Source organism: Artibeus jamaicensis, unplaced genomic scaffold (assembly GCF_021234435.1).
Source record: "Artibeus jamaicensis isolate MK-2021 breed Jamaican fruit bat unplaced genomic scaffold, CSHL_Jam_final contig_410, whole genome shotgun sequence".
Lineage (NCBI taxonomy): Eukaryota > Metazoa > Chordata > Mammalia > Chiroptera > Phyllostomidae > Artibeus > Artibeus jamaicensis.
Genome location: NW_026521820.1, coordinates 614340 through 636916, shown reverse-complemented (window position 1 = coordinate 636916; position 22577 = coordinate 614340). Strand labels below are relative to the sequence as shown.

Sequence of the window (22577 nt, the reverse complement as noted above, 5' to 3'; positions counted from 1 at the left end):
AGCATACAATGGAGTAAAAATAATCTCTACAATATATTGTGTTGGCAGAACTGAACCAGTAGAGGTGAAAAACCAAAACTAGATCACCAACTCACATTATATAGCAGAATAAACTCAAAATAGATAAAAACTGTAAGTTGTGATCCCATAAAAATCCTACTGGAAAATGTAGGCAATAAAATCTCATACATCTCACATAGAAATATTTTAGCTTATATATCTCCTAGAGCAAGGGAAATATAGGAAAAAATAAACAAATGGGACTACACCAAAGTAAAAAGCTTCTGCACAGCTAATGAAACTATCATCAAAATGAAAAGAGAACTGACTGTGTGGGAAAACATATTGCCAATGATACATGAAATCAGGGTTTAATTTCCAAAATATATAAAGAACTCATACAATTCAACACCAAGAAGAAAAACAATCCAATTCAAAAACAGGCAAAGATCCTGTGTAGACCCTTCTCCTAGGAGAACATATAGAGGGCCCATAGATATATGAAAAAATGCTAGAAATCACTACTCATCAGAAAAATGCAATTTAAAACCACAATGAGATACCACTTCACACCTATCAAAATGGCTATCTTTAATAAATCAACAAAGAATGTGTGCTAGAAATTATGTAGAGAAAAGAGAACCCTATCGTACTATTTGTGGGAATGTAGACTAGAGCAGCCACTGTGGAAAACTGTATGGCACACTTCCTCAGAAAAATAAAAATGGAACTACCTTTTGACAGAGCAATTCCACTGCTGGCAATATATCCCCCCAAATCTGAAAACACCAATTCAAAAGAACTCATGCACCTCTACATTCATAGCAGCACTATTTACAATAACCAAGAGTTGGAAACAACTTATGCACCCATGAGTAGATGAGTGGATCAAAAAACTGTGGCACATTTACACAATAGAATGCTGAAGAGAAGAGAAGAGAAGAGAAGAGAAGAGAAGAGAAGAGAAGAGAAGAGATCCTAATTTTTGCAAAAAAGGATGGAAATGGTGACTATCATGTTAAGTGAAACAAGCTAGTCAGTGAAAGACATATACCATATGATTTTACTTACAAGAGGAATATAATGAACAAAATAAACTAATTAGCAAAATAGAACCAGAGGCATAGAATCACAAAATAGACTGACAGCAGTAAGAGTGGAGGAGAGAGGGAGGACTTTTGAAAGAAGTTGAAGGGATTAGTCAAGGAACATATATGAATGACCCATGGACATGGACAGCAGGGTGGGGACTGAGTACTGGAGTGGGTGGTGGTCTGGGTGTAGGGGGAAATCTGGGAAATAATTAGAATAACTGTAATACATTAAAAAAGAACAAGTTGTAGAGTAATGCATGTATCATGAGCATCTTTAAAAATTAAAAACACTACATATATGTGTATTTTTCTATGAGTACTTGGTTTGGTGAAAGAGGAATTACAACAGGTTAATAACATCAGTGTTCTCAAGAATGTGGCAATGGAGATAAGATAAAGGATTAACTTTTCTCCATATAACTTTGGATATCTTTACTTACTATAGCAAGCACATTTATTTTTATTTAAATTTTAGTAAAGACAAATAAGTTCCTATAATATACTCTCACAATATAAAGGCCTACAAAACACAGCTGTAAAAAAATATATTATGCCAGACTACACCATCCAGCACTTCTCAAAGCAACAGAAACCAGCTCTGCTATTAAAACAACCTGTGGTCAGTTCACATTGTGGAGGTATGAAGAAATGGACCAGCATTTCGCCAGACCCTGTCACTGCCATCCTTCCCATAGCACATCTAATACTTTGGGTTCACTAGAGAACAAAAGGAGAAAAAAATGAAGAAAATGAACAATGAAAGAACTTTCCTCTGTAAAACTGACACTTGCTTATAAGTCAAAGAAGAATAATTTGTCTAAAAAAAGGGCTGCACACCTCACTTCTGTAAACCCTAAGTTTAATCACTAATGATGTACCCTGATAATGTTTTCTTCCTTTTCTTAAAGGGTAATTATGAACCAAACATTTCAGAGTTTACAGAAGGACTGCTGTAGGCCTACTTTGTTTGTGTCTTAAGTTTATCTTAAAGCAGACAAAACCATTGAAGGTCAAAGACTATGGCTTACAACATTTCATTTTGAGAATGAGTTATCAGAATTACAACATTTTGACTACTGGCTGATTTAAAGAGAAGGGCTGCAATAGGAAGATTTAGCAAAATACTCTGAGGTCAGAATATATACTTTTTAATATAAAGTGCTGTCATGATTTGTTTCCACTCCCTCCAAGATATCTAACTCCCTGGGATGATATATAATCCTCTGGGTCTAAAAGTCATAATAAGCATTATACAATAAGAAGGCCTAAAAAACAGAATACCCGCTGACCTCACAAACACAATCCTACCAATACCTTTGTATCATAATACATTTAAATAATTTTCTGGATTAGGATATGGGGAAGGAAGCATCTTTTACAGACTTAATTTAAAAAGTTAGCAAAGGGATATGACTTAAACTTCCAGTCAAGTTGCTGGTGTAGGTAAACATGGCTCAACTGCTAGCACAACCACACCAAACAACCATCACTCAAAACTGTCAGAAACTGAATTCAGTGGAAGTCTGACAACTACAAAATAAAAGAAACCACATCTCTCCAGACTAGTAGGAGGGGCAGAGATGTGAAACAATCTGTTCCCACTACCACATGTAGTGGATAGAAATTCAGGAGGGGCGTCTTGGGAGTGAGGAATCCCAGCTCCACATCAAGCCTCCCCCACCCCCCCAGTTCAGCATTCAGGTGCCAGGAAGATAAATTCACCTAAGTTCTGGCTTCAAAACCCAGCAGAGATTCAGTCCGTAGAAGAAACTTCTGGTGTTCCAAGATATTCCTTTCAAAGAACCCACACACAGACTTACTCAGACTCACTTCCTCTAAGCTGCAGCATTGGAGTAGCAACTTGAAAGTCACCAGTGGCATACAGAGAGGAACTGAAGTGTCTGGCATCAAGAGAGTGCTGCGGGACAGCACCCGTGGCAGAGCCATGGAACTGGCAGGTGGGTGCCATATCTGAGACTCCATCAACATGGCTAACACTGCCCCACCCTGGAGTATGCTGAGACTTCATCCCACCCAACTCACAGCTGTTAACAGAGGCTTTCCCATATGAACGGCTGGTGTCAACTCCTGCTTCACAACTTCCTAAACTCTTTCAAACAAGCAACAGCTGGCCTCAGTAAGCCCCCAGCCCCTATATCTCTTGCTAAGTGGTCATAGGCCTGGCACTAATAGCAGCCAACCTAGATTCAACCTAGGCTTCACCGGGGAATCTCTAAGTCCAGAAAAAGCAATGGTATTCCCAGATTGCTTTATAGTTCAGGCAGGGTTTCCCAGGCAAAACACAGATGGGGGCTGACCTTGATCTGCAGCACCCAGGAAATGCCAGGGCCTGCTAACACAGTGGACAACTACAGACCATGCAGGAGCACCATAACCCTACTGCTGCACAGCTGAACCTCCACAGAGGGCAGAGGTTGGGGGTAAGTGATTAAAGCCAGTCCTTGCAGCTGACTGGCCTGGCTAAATCCCTCCCATTGACTAATCAACAGTAACCAGGGCCCAGCTGCAAGAGGAGAGTGTACTCAGTCCAAAAAAAGGAGCACACTTCGAGTACTCAACTTGGGTGACAGGACACCTACTACATTAGGCCACACTACCAAGACAGGGAGTCATAGCAGCTGTACCTAATACATAGAAACAAACACAGGGAGGCTGCCAAAATGAGGAGACAAAGAAACATGGCACAAATAAAAGAACAGATTAAAACTGCAGAAAAAGAACTAAACAAAAGGGAGATAAGCAATCTATCAGTGCAGAGTTCAAAATGCTGGTTATAAGGATGCTAAAGGAACTTAGTGAGGACCTCAACAGCATAAAAAAGATCCAGTCAGAACTGAAGGATAAACTAGTAAAAATACAGAACAATTTACAGGAAAATACAGCAGAGTGAATGAAGCGAGAATCAAATCAATCATTTGGAACATAAGAAAGCAAAAAACAACTACACAGAGCAAAAAGAAGAAAAGAGAATACAAAAAAATGAGGGTAGTTTAAGGAGCCTCTAGACAACTTCAAGAGGTCCAACATTCACATCATAGGGGTGCCAGAAGGAGAAGAGAAAGAGAAAGAAATTGGATATTTATTAGAAAAAATAATGAAAGGAAACTTCCCTAGTTTGGTGAAGGAAAGAGACATGCAAGTCCAGGAAGCTCAGAGAATCCCAAAGAAGTTGAATCCAAGGAGGAACACACCAAGACACATTGTAATTAAGTTACCCAAGATTAAAGATAAGGAGAGAGTCTTAAAAACAGCAAGAGAAGCCCTGACTGGTGTAGCTCAGTGGATTGAGCACGAGCCTGCGAACCAGACAAGCGCGGTTCGATTCCCAGTCAGGGCACATGCCAGGGTTGCAGGCAGGTTCCCTGCAGGCTAGTTCCCAGCAGGGGACGCACGAAAGACAACCATACATTGATGTTTCTCTCCCTCTCTCCTTCCCTTCCCCTCTAAAGATAAATAAATTAAAAAAAAAACAAAAAACAGCAAGAGAGACTTCCGCCAAGATGGAGGTATAGGTGGATGTGCTGTGCCTTCTCACACAACCAAGTTTAGGGACAACTAAATATTAGCAACACAAAACACAGCCAGAACACGGAAAATTGAACTTTTCGGAAGTCCGTTAACAACAAATTCTTCAGCCTGAGCGGTAAGGGGCGAAACCAGTGGCTGGTGGAGCAGGGTTGAACAGGAGGACTCGGTCAGACGGGCTCAGGCGCGGAATCCAGACGCGGAATCCAGGCGCAGGGTTGGACCTAGTGAGCGACCAAGCGAGTGACCAGGCGAGCGACCGCGGAGGAGACAGCGGGGAAGCGGTGCTGCGTGTTGACTGTGGTCGCCTATTTGTGCGCGAGCGGACCTGCGAGGGAGTGGGCGGTTCGACTGGGCCCCGCGTCCCCGGGGCAAGCGGCAGTAGAGGGTGCCGCCATTTCCCCGCTCTGACCACGCCCCCACATACAGCGTCACAACCCAGCAACCTGGGAGTCCAAGGCGCCGCTTCTCACACTTAAAGGGCCAGAACAGACCAAAAATGTCGCAAGTTCTCAAAATCCCTGAGCACATAGACCTAAGCAATGAAGAAATAGCAAAACTCTCAGACGCACAGTTTAAAACACTGGTCATCAGGATCCTCACAGAACTGGTTGATTATAGCCACAAATTAGAGAAACATATGAAGGCGAAACTAATTGAAATGAATGGAATTGCACAGGAAACCAATAGCGATGAAAAGGAAACTGGAACTCAAATCAATGGAGTGGACCAGAAGAAAGCAAATAATGGCCAAACAGAAAAGAGTCAGGAAGCAAGAATTCAAAGAAATGAGGAGAGTCTTACAAACCTCCAGGACATCTTTAAATGCTCCAATATCCGAATTATAGGGGTACCAGAAAGGGGAAAGGCACAGCCACCAGTGGAAAACTTATTTGCACAAATAATAAAGGAGAACTTCCCCATTCTGGCAAAGGAAATAGACTTCCAGGAAATCCAGGAAGCTCAGAGAGTACCAAAGAAGTGGGACCCAAGAAGGAACACACCAAGGCACATCATAATTACATTAGCCAAAATTAAAATGAAGGAGAGAATCCTAGAAGCAGCAAGAGCTAAGGGGACAGTCACCTACAAAGGAGTCCCCATCAGACTGTCAGCAGATTTCTCAAAAGAGACCTTACAGGCAAGAAGGGGATGGAAAGAGGTATTCCAAGTCATGAAATCCAAAGACCTACAACCAAGATTGCTCTATCCAGCAAAACTTTCATTTAGAATGGAAGGACAGATAAGGTGCTTCTCAGATAAGATCAAATTCAAGGAGTTCATCATCACCAAGCCCTTACTATATGAAATGTTAAAGGGACTTATCTAAGAAAAAAAGTTAAAGAAACATGAACAGTGAAAGGACAACAAACTCACAGTTATTAACAACCACGCCTAAAACGAAAGCAAACTAAAAGGACAGCTAGATCAGGAGTGGAAACATAGAAATGAAGATCTCAAGGAGGGTTAGCAACAGGGGAGTGGGAGGAGGAGATAGGGGGGAGAAGGTACAGAAAATAAGTAGCATAGACAGTAGATAGAAAATAGATGGGGGGGGCAAGAATAGCATGGGAAATATAGAATCTAAAGGACTTGAGACACAGGGTCATAAACTAAAGGGGGGTAATGGTGGGGATGGGGGGGGTAGGGTGGAGGGGAATGAAGGGGGGAATAGAACAACTGTAACAGCTTAATCAATTTTAAAAAATTTAAAAAAAAAACAAAAAAACAGCAAGAGAAAAGAAGACGGTTATCTACAAAGGAGTTCCCATAATACTATCAGTTGATTTCTCAAAAGAAACCTTACAGGCAAGGCAGGGGCTGGAAAGAAGGATTCAAAGTCATGAAAGGCAAGGACCTACATTCAAGATTACTCTATCCAGCAAAGCTATCATTTAGAATAGAAGGGCAGCTATAGTGTTCCCCAGATAAGGTCAAGTTCGAGGAGTTCATCATCACCAAGCCCTTATTATGTGAAATGTTAAAGAGACTTATCTAAGAAAAAGAGGAAGATCAAAACTATGAACATTAAAATGACAACAAACTCACAACTATCAGCAACTGAACCTAAAAAACAAAAACAAAAACTAAGCAAACAGCTAGAACAGGAACAGAATCACAGAAATGAAGATCACACGAAGGGTTATCAGTGGGGAGCAGGAGAATGTGAGGAAAATGTACAGGGAATAAGAAGCACAATAGGCAGGTACAAAACAGACAGAGGGAGGTTAAGAAGAGTATAGAAAATGGAGAAGCCAAAGAACTTATATGCACAACCCAAGGGTGGGGGAATGCTGGAGTGTGTGTGAAAGGAGGGTGATAAAAGGGAGAGAAAAATTGGATCAACACTGTAATAGCATAATCAATAAAACATACTTTTTAAAAAGTCCAAAAAATAGAAAAGCTGTGGAGGAGAAAAATATAAATTGAAAGCATGAAGATTTTCTTAATACTGTCTTTACAGAAGGACACGACATACATCCCAATATTACCTAATTTAAGTGCAACCAGAGAAAGAAATGATTAAACAAATAATAATCAGGTTTACAATTTGATCATATTAACCATAGACTTTGAAGGGTTGACTAATTTTATAGTTTACATAGTCAATAAAAATGTTTATAAAAGTAAGTATTCTGATACTATTAAATGCTGTTAAATTCACGACAAACATGTTTGGTTCCATACTGGACAACTGGAAGAAAAGAACAAATTTTAGGGTAAATACAGCATGTCGCCTAATAAAATAATAATGATGTTCAGTAGTGAATATACAAACAACATAAGGGCTAAGAATATACAAAATATTCTGAAAACTGAAGTCCATGTCATCCCTACCACATGTAGAGGGCCTCTCCATTATATTCCAGAATGAGACTTTAGTTATTTTTGTACAAAACAACATCCTGTCACTCACATCCTGTTTGATCATGTCTCAATCACAGTGGAAAACAAACGCCAGGGTAATGGGATAAATGAAGCAGAAAGAGGAGTTACACCTTTAACAAACTTCTGCCTGCCCCTCATGTTCTGTTCTTTTCTCCAAAATCTTAACTGTGACATAATCACCTACTGGACCCTTTCTTACACCCTCCTCCCCTGGTACTGACCACTTTATTCTTCATCCCTGATTAAACTCCCCTCCTTGCACAGCTTTGTGCCTCCAGACTCTCCACTCTCCCTTCCACTCTGAATCCATTCCTTGTGTAATCAGGATGACCAGTTATCCCTGCTTTTTTAATAGATATGAATGATTACCACCCCAGATACACTGCATGGGACTGGAAACAGCCAAAACCACAGTCTCATTAGAAGCCTTGGATTGTGAAAGACCTGAGAGCTGGACACAGACCCTGGTCCCTTACACCGCACACCACAAAGGCATCACCGATGGACACCTGCCACCTACAAGCATGATGGTGGCACAATGTGTGAATAATAATACATCTAATTTTGCTTTATTCTTTTTTTCCTTTGAAAAATGGCTTTCTTCCTGTTTCTGCCTTCCTAAATCAAATTATGTTTAAAACACTTGAGAGCCAAGGGGAAAAACAGCAGTTTAGTCCCTTACAACGCTGCATTTGTCTGGCTTTCACCATGACCCACAGTAAAACATATATTTACATCACCACCCAATGCATACACAAGATGTGTATCTACATCCATAAAGTAATATCCATCATCATTAAGAGTAGTGTACTTTAATATTCTCTACCAAATTCTATCCTTTTAATAAAAACTGGGTCACGTACTGTCAAGCTAAAGAAGTCTGACAGATAGTGCATGCTAAATGATTCCATTTATAGGAAGGTCTAGAATAGCTGAGGCTAATCTACAATGATAGAGGTCAAAAGAATGGGAATATCAGCTTGGTGAGGGTTACAGGACAGTCTTCTGAGATGCTGAAAATGTTTTTTTTTTATATATTTTATTGACTATGCCATTACAGTTGTCCCACTTGTTTCTTTGTTCTTTTGTTTGGTCATTTTTTCTTCCTTCTGGTCCACTCCTTTGATTTGAGTCCCAGTTAACTTTCCATCACTATTGCTTTCCTGTGCATTTCCCTTCATTTCAATTAGTTTAGCCTTCATTTGTTCATCTAATTTGTGACTAAAATCAACCAGTTTTGTGAGCATCCTGACCACCAGTGTTTTGAACTGACAGGTTAGCTATTTCTTGGTCGCTTAAAAGTACTGGCTTTGGGCCTTGGGAGCTCTTTTTCTGCTTGAGCCATAATGTTTTGGTCAGGTCGTGCCTATTACATATGAGGGGCGGAGCCTTAGATGTTCACCAGGGTGGGGTGACCCAGTTGCTGAGTTGTGACGCTGTATGTGGGGGCGGGGTCAGAGAGGGGCAATGGCATTCGTTCCACTCTCTCTTGGATTTTGGTCCCCTCTGCTGCTTCCCACAAGCAAACCAGGCCCCCCTGGTGCCAGCTCCTGGGTGCGTGAGTCTGTGCACCCTCCAGAACCCTGTGGGTCTCTCCAACAAACTCTCTGTGAGCCCGGGAGCTTCCCCTGGCACCTCAACCCTGAAAGTGTCTCCAATTGGTGATTTCAGGCTTTAACTCCTGGTGCTGGGGCCCTAGCCCACGTGGTCTGTCTCACTGCTTGCTCATTCACCTGGTTTATCTGAGCGTGAATGTGTGACTCCAGTCAGCCAGCCACTTTGCGCCCCCACTGGGTCTGCCTGCCGCCACCCCAACCCTGGGATCCGCCAACACCTGCGCTCCTGCATCAGTCAGGCTGCTTTTGCCTGCCTGATCCTGCTCCACCAGCCACTGACTCCGCCCCTCTTACTGGTCTGGCTGAATGGTTCGTTGTTGTCAGACTTCCGTACAGTTTAATTTTCTGTGTTTTGGTTGTGTTTTTGTTACTAAAACTTTGTTGTCTTTAAACTTGGTTGTGTGAGGAGGTAGTGTTTCCACCTATGCCTCCATCTTGGCTGGAAGTCTGGAAATGTTTTATATATTGAGATCTGAATGGTGGTTATGTGGGTACACAAATGTGAAATCCATCAAGTTGTATAATTAGTATTATACTTGAGCATTTTCTCTATGTAAGTTCTATTTCAATAAAAAAAAAAGTAAGAAATGGGGCTTGAAACTAATTAAATTGATTTTACCAACTAAGACAGCTTCAGCTAGTATAGTGGTTACTCACAATTTGAAAACTGCTCCAAATATGTTATGCATATATATTTTTAAAAGGATACATACACACATATACATATGTACACTCACAAGTGTGTGTGTGTGTGTGTGTGTGTGTGTGTGTGTGTGTATTCGTGTCAGGCTTTGTATCAGGCTTCTTTAGCTCAACATTATGTGACCCAGATTTCTTTTAAATGTGTACGTGTATATGTATTTTTTATTTTTAAAATCTCCCTAGGTCTCAGGAAAAAGGAATTCTGAATTATGCTGGCTAAATAGTAGTAGGCAATGACAAAAGAAAGAAGAGCACCACTCCTGGATGTCTTCACAGGAAAAAAACAACAACATTACTAATGAAACAACATTAGGCTCAAATATAATGGGTCTTCTCTTAGGTATCCCTTGTGTTCACCCAGTAAGCATAGAAAGTTACTTTTTGAATTCTAAATTGTATTGCATACATTATCTGTTTCAACAAATCTTTTGCTTTGAGAAATTATGAAGCCCCAAACATGGAGAAATTTAAAAAAATCTCAACGTAAACTATGATACACAAAATTTCATAACACAGAAAAGCAAACACACACACCAAAACTTTTCCCAGCCTAAAAAGTGGTTACAATGGTAGCACTAAAATTAGCTGTAATAGGCAGGTGCTAAAAAGATACTGTGGTAACAGTCAAGTCCTAAGAAAAACAATATTCTAAAGTCCTCGCCTAGGAAGGAGATTTTATATTTTAGAAGAACCATGTTATTTAAACTAAAGGTCAATGCTGAATGCTAGTCTATTTATAATTGTATATGGAGAAACCATGTATTCTATTACAGTGTTTAAGATGTGGGTGTATACAGTCTTTATTTCATTGTACTAGGGGAAAAAAAGAATTAAAAAAAAGTAACAGAGTAAGAATATAAAGATCTAGAGAAGACAAAGATATTTCTCTCATTTGAAAAAGAAATCATTCATTGATGCACATAAGGAGACAAGTACAAGAATATTCACTGTGACAATGGAAGAGAAAAAAATTGGAAATAAACAACAGCTAATATAAAATGCTTACACAATGCAATAAAGGGGTTGAACTAGATCTATATACTAACTTGGATAAATCTCAAAGACAATGCTGAATTAAAAATAAAAACAAGTGCAGAATGATACATTACTATTTATACATTTTTAAACATATAAAACACAATCATATATATCATTATTAATAGATATATTGGTAAAGATATAAAAAGTAAATGGAATTAATCCCAGAAAATTCTTAATAGTGGTTGCCTCTGATCGAGGTTGCAGGAAAAGAAGGGAATGGAATAAGGATGATGTTTAAAAAGAACTTTATAACTGGTGTTTTCTTCCTTTAAACAAAGAAAGCTGATAATATAGTAACAAGTGCTGAATCTGGGTGTTTTGACACCATGTTTTCTGAACATGGTTGTTTTGACTTTGTGCTTTTGAGTAACTTGTAAGTTTCTCAAAATTATAAACAATACTAGATGTAACTTTTTTTCCATTGCAAATGGAAACCCACAAACAATTTATATAATACAGGCAACCCCTCTTTGATTTCGTGGCAAGATTAACATGGACCCATCATCTTTTAAATTGTGTTTAATGACTTGAATAAGGGCTGTATGTATGTGAACACAGTAAGTATTTCATTACCATGGGAACATTTACCTGTGTATTTTGGTTATTTCTTTAATACTTGTAATATTAGTTAACATTATGTTAATTTTATGGAGGGAAAAATTAAGTGTTTTTCAACTTCTCAACTTTTTTCATTTCATGGCATACAAAGGAATTACTAAAATTCTGCAGATGACAAAAATATGTTTTTTGCTGATCTGACACAAAAATAACTATAATTTTGATTCATTCCCACCAACTGGCTAGTGTTGTGTTCGCTGTTGTCATTTTTTTGACAATCGAAGGAAAAGGAGGTCAATGCCCTTGACTAAATAGTAAGATACTGGATGTTTTAAAAATTCTTGCAGCACACTGGATGAACATTGCTGACATAAAAAATAATAATAAAACAATCCTTTGAATACTTTGTAAGGCACTTTCTAAAAAACAGACTGAAATCCAATTCTGGTCAGTAGTGTATTTCACCTCAGCACATATTCAAGTCAGAAAGGAGTAACTACAATGTCATTTACTGCAATGTAATTGCTGCTAATCATTTCAACAGAAGAAACAATAAATAGGAGAGGGGAACCCCCCAAAAAACTGAAATTATCTTCTGAAGGGAAGACTCCTTGTAGTACAGGCTTCCCCACTATGCAATTGTTCTAGAAACCCATCTGTATCACTGTACCATCTGGTGTTGTTGTGAGAGGCTGCATTTGGCTTCAGTGAATTTTTTTGAAGACTCTTTCAATGCATTTGTCCATTTCATGATCGGTGATTTATGAGTGCAGCTACCCACTCCTAGCCGAATATTCAGCTAGTTTTTTGATTAAAAACAACATGACTCCTGTGTCCCACTCTCCCCATTCACCTAATCTCTCATGGAGCAACTTTTTGTTTTCTGGGATAAAAAAGTCCTCAAAGGAAAATGTTTCACCAATGTGGAAAAGGTAAAACAAAAAAACAGAAGAAGTGCTAAAAGACATCAAAATCGACGAATTCAAAAACTGTTTTGAGCAATGGAAAAAAGTTCTTGATAGGTGTATTGCATCAAATGGAGAATTCTTTGAATGTGACTTAGGTTTAAACATGTAAAAATACACAACTTTTTATAAATAAATTTGGGGGTTACAGAAAAAAGTATAAAGGACACATTGACAAAATTTTACTAAGGGGGGTGGAAATGAGAGGAAAGTGGGGAGCACTATGGGGGCTGGGATGGAAGTAAAAGACAGAAAACTGTACTTGAACAATAATTAAATAAAAATACTTTACAAATAAATAAGTAAGTTTGGAGGGTTGGGGGGGCCCTCTTTATATTTCCGTATCATTCTATGAAGAGCAGAAGATTTAAGATGATGTTACCTTGACTAGTTCAGGCAGGTAGCTATCTAAACCGGAACCAGAACCTTCCAATTTGCTTTGTTCATCATCTAAAATGGCAAAACAGATTACCTGAGTCACTTATAGTTGAACAAATTTTTTGAAAAACAGGAGGAAGAAGGTCAGTTCTTATATATGCCCTTGAACACACCGGATTTCAACTCTGAATGCTCTTTAGGAATACCCTGGCGCTTTAAAAAAATACTCAGATACCCAGGCCCAATGGTGAGAGTTAAACATCTGATAGCTGGTACAGCACTGATACTGTCTAATTAGAACTGTCACTAGGCCTGCACACCATCCCCACAGGGCCACACCCATCAGATGTGCTAAAAATCAAGCCTCCCCAGACCAACTCAGTCAGAGTCTTCAGAATCTTTGGTGGAACAAATAAAGTATATACGTATCTCCTCAGCCAATGACATTTTTTCATTGCTTTTAGAGAGAGAGGAAGGGAGACAGGACAGGAAAGAGAGAATCATTGATGTGAGAAAAAAAACGCTGACTGGTTGCCTCCCATACACACATGGACCAGGGATCAAACTTGCAACCTTCCAGTTATAGGACAATACTTCAAACAACTAAGCCACAGAGGCCAGGGCAAGAAAAAAATTTTTTTTTAAGTTTCAAGGCATTTCTAAGAGACAGAGTTGAGAATCACCTGTCTAAAGAACTAAAAATATAAAATAAAATGAAAACTCCCCAGACCCGCACATGAATTATCAAGAAAATAGCCATATTTTCCCACCAATTTCATCTGAGGCTTCTGCCCTCTACCTTTGCTTTGGAAATTCCAAAGGATATGATCAATAATAATAACAGTAATAACTATAATTAGCATTTTAAACAGTGACTCTATGCTAGGTACTAGACATGCATTATCTTACTTAATCTTCCCATGGACCAGCACATTCCATTTTTTAATTCCTGTTTTACAGGTGAATAAACCAATATTTAGAAAATGTAAACGGCTTGCCTAAGTGCTCACAGATGAAAAATAATGTTTATTGTTGGGATTCAATATCTCAGGTCTTCCTTTTTGACTCCAAACCTATGGTTCTTCTAATTACATGATTTACTTATAAAAATGATGTTAGAGGGTAATAAATCATAATGTGACAAAAATCTTTTCTTGAGAAGCCATCTGTAAAAAGCTCACATGTCTCACCTTTCATGTACATATGCAATATATTTCTATTTTCTATACCCTCTGGCAAAAGTAATGGACACCTGCAGAGTGTGCCTGTATACGGGAAAAGCTAGACCTACCTACCTTCATGAGAGTCTCCATTTCGCTTTTCTTGCATCGCAGCTTCAAAGTTGAGCTGGAGAATCTTGTTTAGAGTTGTGATCCATTCTTCCATTTCCACTTCACTGTCTGCTGCCAAAAGATAACTACTTTTGTCCTGCATTTTGAGCTCAAAAGCAAAACGCCTGACTTTGTTGTTCTGAAATGGCAAAGGGGTAACAAGACATATTTAAAAGAATTGGAATGGCCTTTAAAGCTTTTCTCTTTATTATTTGCTGATGGGTCCTATCACACTGGCATTTGGGAACAAGTCCCCTCCACAGAAAACCCAAACCCATCACTATCTATCTTCCCTGCTTTATTTTCTCCATAGCTTTTTTTTTCCATCTGACATACTACATATTTTATGTAGTCATCTTATTTGCTGTTCCCTCCAATGGAATGGAATTTCCTCAGGGCAGAGATTTCTTTTACTCAGTGCTACATCCCCATTTGTAGAACACTGCCTGGCAAATAATAGGCTCTTGAAAAATACTTGAATGAATGAAATTTCACGAATATTTTCAATTCCCCTAGCTCCTACTTTTTTAATGAATTAGTGTGTATTACATTTTTTAAAGCATATCATTATCTATCAATATGTTTGACTTCCTTACTTCAAAACTTTTAATCATTTATGAGTCCCCAAAGATATTAGGACACTGTGTCTACCTTCCCCTCCACCGATGCCTGTGGTTTTTATGACTGGGGAAGGGTGTAGTCCATGGGCATTAAATGATGAAAGATGAACATGCCCTAGAGCAGGTTTTCTCAACCGCTGCACTACTGATGTTTGGGTTGATAATTCTGCTCTGAGGAGCTATACTGTGTATTACAGGTGGTTTAGTAGCATCCCTGGCCTTATATCCACTAGATACCAGTAGCATTTCCTCCAGTTGTAAAGATCAAAGCATGTCTCTAGATATTACCAACTATCCTCTGGGGCTAAAATCATCCCAAGTGACTATATTAGATAGAAGCTAAGCTCGACAGACCATGGTACAAGATTCCTTGTAAGTACAGGCTAAGGGACATAATATCACAAACTCCTGCCAACCTGCAGATCACATAGCAGACCCCTTCCCACTAAAATTCTAGCTGGTTAGCTGTCCCCTGCTCCTCAATGCAGGTCTCAGGGACAGGGCCATACTCTCAAAGGCATCTCTGTGTACTTCTCAGAAACATGAAGGAATGTGCTGCTCCCAGCAAAGCCACAAAAACTACTATATACGGACGACCTAGTGTGGGTGCCCTAATTGCTGCCTTGGACCTCACTTAAACTTCACTTTACTTCAAGGAAAGAATCAAAGTCTGGAAGTGAAATGAGTTTTATTTCCCCTACATTCCTCACATACTTACAATTATGAAAGTAAATTAAAGGGGAGCAGGGAAAGAACATTAGGTCTTAATTATGAATTATTCCTGTTTCCTTATCTACAAAATAAGTATAATCACTTCAAGCTCCTAAAATACTCTCAAGGCTCAACATTCTAAACTGGATTCAACTCAGGTCTATTTTAAAATTTTAGTTTAGGTATTTCTGTGAACTCACAGTATCAATCAACTAAATATTAAAATAATGTCCAATAGCAATATATATTTTTAAAACCCCCAAACACTTAAACCACAACCTTTGAATCTTAGGTTACAAATGGAAATGGACAAAAACAAATAATTTTAAACTTTTGAAGACTTAGATACAATTCATTAAATAAAAACCACCATCAGCAATGTCTGCAAAAAAAAAAAAAAAAAAAAGGATGAGACAGCCATTGAAGTCAGACCCTTAGATTCTAAAATGTACCCCAGAGACTGAATAGACCATCCAGTCCATACTTATAAATTACCTATACACTGAATTGATGACTGACAAAAAACCTCTTACAAACAAAATAATCACTTCCTACTTTCCAAATGCTAAGAAAATTCAACTAAAAGGTAACTTAAAAAGTGTCTCAACTTAAAAATATAAATCAAACTCCTATTTAGGAATCCCACACAAGAAGTTAGTTTGCCATCATTGACAATTCACTCTGATAGTCCTTACTTCATACTATGAATAAACATACTTTTCGATATAATTTGGTCTCTACAGCAGCAGCTTTCAGGTGAGGTTGGGTTATCACCTGGGGAGATAGCTATGTGCCAATTAGCTGTTGATGCATAATAATTTTCAGTGAATGCTAAGTGATGCTATACTCTTGATTCAGGGCCCAAATACACTGAATACACTTTTATGTATTCCACACACACACCCTTTTTGGATCTTGCACAGTGGTTTTCTTTTAAATCAGTTACCAATAATTAAGAACACTAAGATTTAACTACAATTTTATAGTTTTGCCTTTCCTGAAAAACCCTGGCAGGGTTGCCAGGTCAGGATCTGGCAACCCTGACCTGGTATTTCTGATACAGGGTGCAGCTAAGAGGGGGGGCCCGGAGGGGGATTTGGAATGGGGTCCACAGCTCAGGGTGTCTAGGAAATATTGGAGAGACATATAAGATGTCCTCACTCCTTCCTCCACAGGTATGAGTTGGGGGAAGGGACACATGGAGCAGGAATATGCAAGGCTGTTTTGTACAGCCACAGTCATGCAGCTAATCCCTGGCATAGCCATTTAACATATTTATAGCCTCTGGTGGGTCACTTGGATATGTTAAATAGCTGTAGCCATGCTTGGAGCCAGGGGGATGGAAGTCACTCCACCCCCAAGATGGAACTGGGGGACAGGTCCCCCAAATTACAGCACCTGCAGGGAAGCTTGGATAAAACTGGCTCCAGGACATGGGGCCATACCTGCCCAGACTCACGATGGCAGCCTAGTACACTTGGAATAATACAGGAATGCTGGCAGGTGTAACTGATTGTGGGAGGAACTGGAAATGGGGGTACAGAAGAGGATTAGCTCGAGGATTTAAACTGAAACACAGCAGCCACTGGGGGGAGCCATGTACTTTTGGCAGAGTGAGGACCCCCTCTTGGCTCTGGTGGAAGAAGGGAGAACTATGAGGCTTAGCCAGAGTGTAGACTCCCACAGCTCTGGTGGAAGAAAAGAACCATGCAGTTTTGGCCAGAGTGCAGACCCCTGCAGCTTTGGGGTACTCCCTGTGGCTGCGTAGCCTGGGAAGCAGGAGACACTTTGCCTGGAAAAATGGGTACAAAGAAGTCTTGCCAGTAGACCATGAGAAGGTGCCACATGACTTTGGATTAATTAGAGATCCTGCCTGGATGGTGGACACAGCAGATGGTGGCAGGAGCTTGGATCCCAGACTTTTGCTCTTTTCCTGAGTTACAGTACTCTGAATTAGGGCAGGGGGAAAAGGGAGCGCTGTGTATGTAGGTGGATATCCTAAAGGACTTCGATATTTTAATGAAGACATTAGGTCACTACTTTAAGTCTGGATGGCATTAAATAAACATTTCCTCTCCTTTTCACAAATCTCTGGCATTGAGAGATGTCTTTCCGATTGGCAGCGGACAATCAAGCCAGTAGGTTGTCCAGACGGTATTAGTATACCATACTCCAGAGTCCAGGCCCCTGTGTGCCTGTTCTGTAACATTTCCACCCGGCAGCATCGGTCCTCTTTAAATGGGACCACCTGTTCTCCAGTTTGTGACACTTCCAAGTATTCCCTATCTGCTTTACACCCAGGCTCCTTCTTTCACTTAATTTACCTGTTTGGTCCCTGAAAACATCTAAGTTTGGATGGACCCCCAACTTCTACTGCTGGCCATGATTAAGTAATAAAGTTTGGACTTAACTCTTCCATAATAACAACTAGAAAACTGGACAAACTAGATGAAACTGTTTTAAGATTTTTGACAACAGGGAGAGCAGGCCTGGGATCTCTGACAGAAAGTAAATGAAGTGAACTCTACTAGCATCTTAGCTTTTTGCCAAGAGGCAATACCTGGATCATGGCATGGGAAGGGAAACCCAAACAGTCCTGTAGTCTCCCTGAGCTGAAGAGACTGGAGGTCAGGAAGGCCCAGGTGGCTAGAACATGCAGGACAGGTTTCAGAATGAGAACAGAGCTCTCAGCACAAAAGAGATCCAAACTTAGTAAAAATATAGTCTCACATTCATTATATGTATATTTTCTATTTATATGTTTTGCCTTAATAAAAAGCTTACCCCACCAAAAAAAACAGCAAACAAAAGGCACAATAACCTAAATTTCAGGTGACCAAAGATAAAGAGAAGATCACAAAGAATGAAGAATAAGAATAACATCAGACTCCAAAACAACATGTTCACCTACAAGATATTGAAATGCCTTCAAATTCTAAGGTAAATTTTACCTTGTATTTCTACATATAGCCAAACTACTAGTCAAGTATAAATGCAAAAATAAAGATATTTGCAGATATGCCAACCCTCAAAAAATTAACATCCTACACATGATTTCTCAGGAAGCTACTGTAGGGTATGCAAGAAAATAAAACAAGAAGATGACATAAGATCCTCAAAATAGGAATCCAACACAGAAAAGAAGGTAAAGGGAATTCTCAGAATGTATGGCTGTGCACAGGCTAAGAAAGCAACTACATCTGATGCTCGAACATGGGATTTAACCACCCAACTTCACTTTGATATAAATTTTTTTTCAATAAATATTTTGGAAAAAACTGTTTTGATATTTGTAACTATTTGAAAAAACTTGCAGATGAGCTGCATAGACTAGAAACATTGAAAATTAAGAAAAAGTTAGGTATGTAATAAATGAATAAAATCTATGCAGATAGTAGTCTATTTTTATCATTTACTATCATAAAATATTCAGAAATCTATTATAGAAGTTAAAATTTAGAAAAACTTATAAACACAGTTACAGACCAGACATGGCACCATTAGCAGTCAAGAAAAATATAAACAAACATATTCATGTGTAACATACAAAATATGTGCTCACTGACTGTTTTTATCAGTAAGGCTTCTGGTCAACAGCAAGCTATTAGTAGTTAAATTTGGGGGGAGTCAAAATTTATACATGGATTTTCAACTCTGTAGGTGGATGGTGCTCCTAATCCTTGCATTGTTCAAGGGTCAACTGTAGTCCAAATTAGAGCAGAAAGGAAGGTGACAGGAGCTAAAATCCTATCACCAGCACATAATGTCCACCACTGATGAATAAAGAGCACAAACACTGCTTATCTAGCAATATGAAGACAAACCCCAGAAAAAATCATGAAAAGAATTCAAAACCATCATTTTAGGAGAGTGGGAAGTGGGTGAAGTGGGAGTGATGCAGGCAAGAATGTGCATTTACTGTTCTTTCTACACTGTTTGACTGTTTAAAACCAATGAACAATATGATGAACATGTAACTTAATTTTAAGTAAACACAAATACATAATAAACAAGTAAGTATATCCAAGGGTCAAACCAGAGAGCTGTGGGTCTAACATTAACCTTGCTGGCACAAAACAACCTTTTTTGCTTCAGGCTGATGTCACTGACTAACATAGAGTCATTTTAAGAGAGATTCTCTGACAATGGTGACTATATCTATTGTGAGGAATTGTCAAGGAGATTGTTCATTAATCACACAGAGCTCTCTGTCTGAGTGTCCCCCACAAAATATCCCTGAGCTTCATTCTAATTAGATTGTATCTATGTGCTGTGTGACTAAATGTGTCTCCAAGCTAGAAAGCATAGAGCCCAGTCTGTTGCCCACCCAAAACTGGTATTAGGTCTTCGTAACATGTTACTTTTTTCTTATCTTAATTCCACTTTATCTCCTCCCTTCCCTAACTCCATGTTTATCTTACTGCTTTCCAACATACTTTAGATCTTCCTGAAAAATGGCAAGGGAATGGGCAGGCAACCCGCTTTCAAAGATAATTCTATAAAGGTATGGAAGGAGAATACCAAATTGGTAAAAGTAACTCTTTGGGAAAGGAAGCAATTGGAGTCAACAGGGACTTCCACCATCTGTATTTTCTAATACTTATAATATGTATGTATTCATGTCTTATATATTATAATAAAAAATAATTTTTTTAGGAATAATTCTACACTTGCAACAGCACTATGATAAAAACACCTAATACCAGCTGAATGTTTACTATGTGCCATCACTGTCATAAGCTGTTACATTGTAAGATTAATTAATTAATCCTCTCAGAAGCCGTATTTGGTACTATTACTATCCCTACTTAATGAATGAGGAAAGTGAGGCTCAGAGAGGTTACACAATTGGTAAGTGGTTGATTCGAAGTCAGTCTGGTTCTGAAACCCAATCTCTTGTTCCATATACTACTCTGTCATTGGTAAAGTTATCAACTAAGATGTTAAGAACTGTTCTAAATGTTTCTAAGTTAGCTTATCCAATCCTTTCATTTAGTCTATTTAGGAAATATTATCACCATCCAAATTTTGCAAATGAAGGAACTTCAGGTAACAGCGCGTCCAAGGTCACACAGCTAAAAAGTGGTTAATCAGGTTCTAAACACAAGAGCTTGTGCATAAGAGCACTTGTGCCTACTATAACAATGCATCTCCATGTCATTCCTGACATCTTCCAAAACGATGAAAACCAATCCTGTTCTAATTTAAAGTCAGCCACTATATTTCTACCACAAAATTGCCATTTTTGAAAGTCTATTAATAAATCAGATGGTACTTTACAAATAAGAAAACTTGATAGCCTCTTCCGATATTTACCTGAACCACACCCATACAGGAATCCAAAAATATCGATCCTTTCGGTTCTTTAGAGATCTTTTCATCTTTATAAAAATTCAAATTGTAGGATCCATCACCAAGTTGAATCAGGTGGAAAAACCGTCTTTTAAATGACTGAGAGAAAAATACATACACAGCTCAAAATGAAGAGTTACAATATTGATAAGTCATAATTTGACACACGTATAAAAACAAGTTTAGTTCTCTCCAAAACAAATCTAATTCTGGCCAATGCCCTAGGTAACTGGGTGAGTTAAGACTCTCTTTCACATCTAATAATTTCATTGCATTTCAATTCTAAGGAGGTGGTTCACTTAATGTCTACGAATATTTTTCTCATCCACAGAATTTAGGGTTTTACATAACTACCCAAAAGCAGTGCAGGGAGCTCCAATTTGGGATGCAGCTCAGAGGGATGGAAACTTTCCAAATCCCCAGGGTTTTTTTGCTCACACAGAATAGAAACTATTCTCTGCCTCATGACACTGAATTATTGTCCAGATTCAGAATTAACATAGTCAGCATTTTGTCCAATTTAATTTTTATCACCCTGTCTACCCTACCACTGTTTATTTTCTTATTATTATTCCTCTTTTTTCTCTGGCTCTATATTTCTGCTGAGTAGATTTTACACTGGTTTTACTTTCCTCTTCCATCAATGTAATCATTTCCCTTTAGTCCTCAATTTTTACTTTACTTGACTTTGTTGCAGTAGACCTCCACAAAAGCGCTTAGTTTAGCCTCTCAGGGATGTTTTTTGAGGTACCAAGTATAATTTTCATAGTCAACACAGAGAAGAAAGCCTGTGTTAGCATTCGTACTTTCATGCCAGCCCAGTGATGATCTTTTCACATAGGTGGTGAGAGGGTGAGAAGGGTAAGTGGGTGGAAGGCTCTCTACAAATTGACATCAATCATATTAATCAAAGGGAGGCATCTTACTAACAAGACAATGTCACTTTTGTCAGAAAAAACAGCATGCCCATTCATTTTGAGCATTATTCCTAAGACCTACAATAAGCAGGGTGACAGGCCTCCTTACCCTCATAGTCACGCTTATCGCACTGTTCATGTTGCCCTTGTACAGCCACCCATGCTTGGTGATTCCACCCTTCTGAGAGCCAAGGGAGGCAGCATCCTAGGAGAGAAGGAAAACACCTCAATCAATGTCCCATTATTACCTGTTATTTTATGTGAGTCTCTTTAATAGGAAAATCATTCATTTGGTGTCAGGTTGGCCCTTGCTCCTTTACTGGAGTAACGATCTGACCCTAATACCTACAAAGTCACTTTAGAGTCCACTTAACAGGGAAAGAGAAGAACAAGCCAAATTTCTGAAAACCCTAGTCCATTAAAAGGCAAAGCTAGTTCTACTTTGTTTTTATTTTTAAGTGTTTAATGAGCCACAGAAAGTATGTATCACACTTGACTGCTCAAGTTGTAAGGTCTTGCCTGTTTTCATAAAAAATATTTTCAAATTACACTCCCCTATAGTTGAAGAACAAAAGCAAATTCCTGGAAAACTTCCCAGAAGCTTAGTTCAGGGAAAGGTGAATAAAGAAAGGAAGGAAGGAAATGTGAGGCAATAAAGAAAAGAGAGGTAACACGAGGGGGCAACAGAAAAGGAGGGAAGAATATAATAGAGAGGAAAGAGGGAGTGTTAGAAAATAAAAAGAAACATGCTCCTTCAAGATTTTTTCAAATGCTTTAAATAATTTATTCTATTTTTCACAAACTAAATATTTTTTTAATTGTTGTTCAAGTACAGTCTCCATTTTCCCACCATCACT

The 22577-nt window shown here is 38.8% G+C and overlaps 1 protein-coding gene across 12 annotated transcripts in view; it reads right to left on the bottom strand.

Moving 5' to 3' along the window:
* DOCK9 (dedicator of cytokinesis 9) overlaps positions 1 to 22577 on the bottom strand; it is a 377316-nt gene that overhangs the window by 169946 nt on the left and 184793 nt on the right. For all 12 annotated transcript variants that reach the window (XM_053665376.1, XM_037151681.2, XM_037151687.2 and 9 more), the window contains exons 6-9: positions 21830 to 21925; positions 20768 to 20902; positions 14085 to 14259; positions 12794 to 12861 (exon numbers count right to left, since the gene is read on the bottom strand). In XM_053665376.1, the coding sequence (XP_053521351.1) occupies positions 12794 to 12861; positions 14085 to 14259; positions 20768 to 20902; positions 21830 to 21925 (474 nt within the window). The remainder of the gene's footprint in view (positions 1 to 12793; positions 12862 to 14084; positions 14260 to 20767; positions 20903 to 21829; positions 21926 to 22577) is intronic.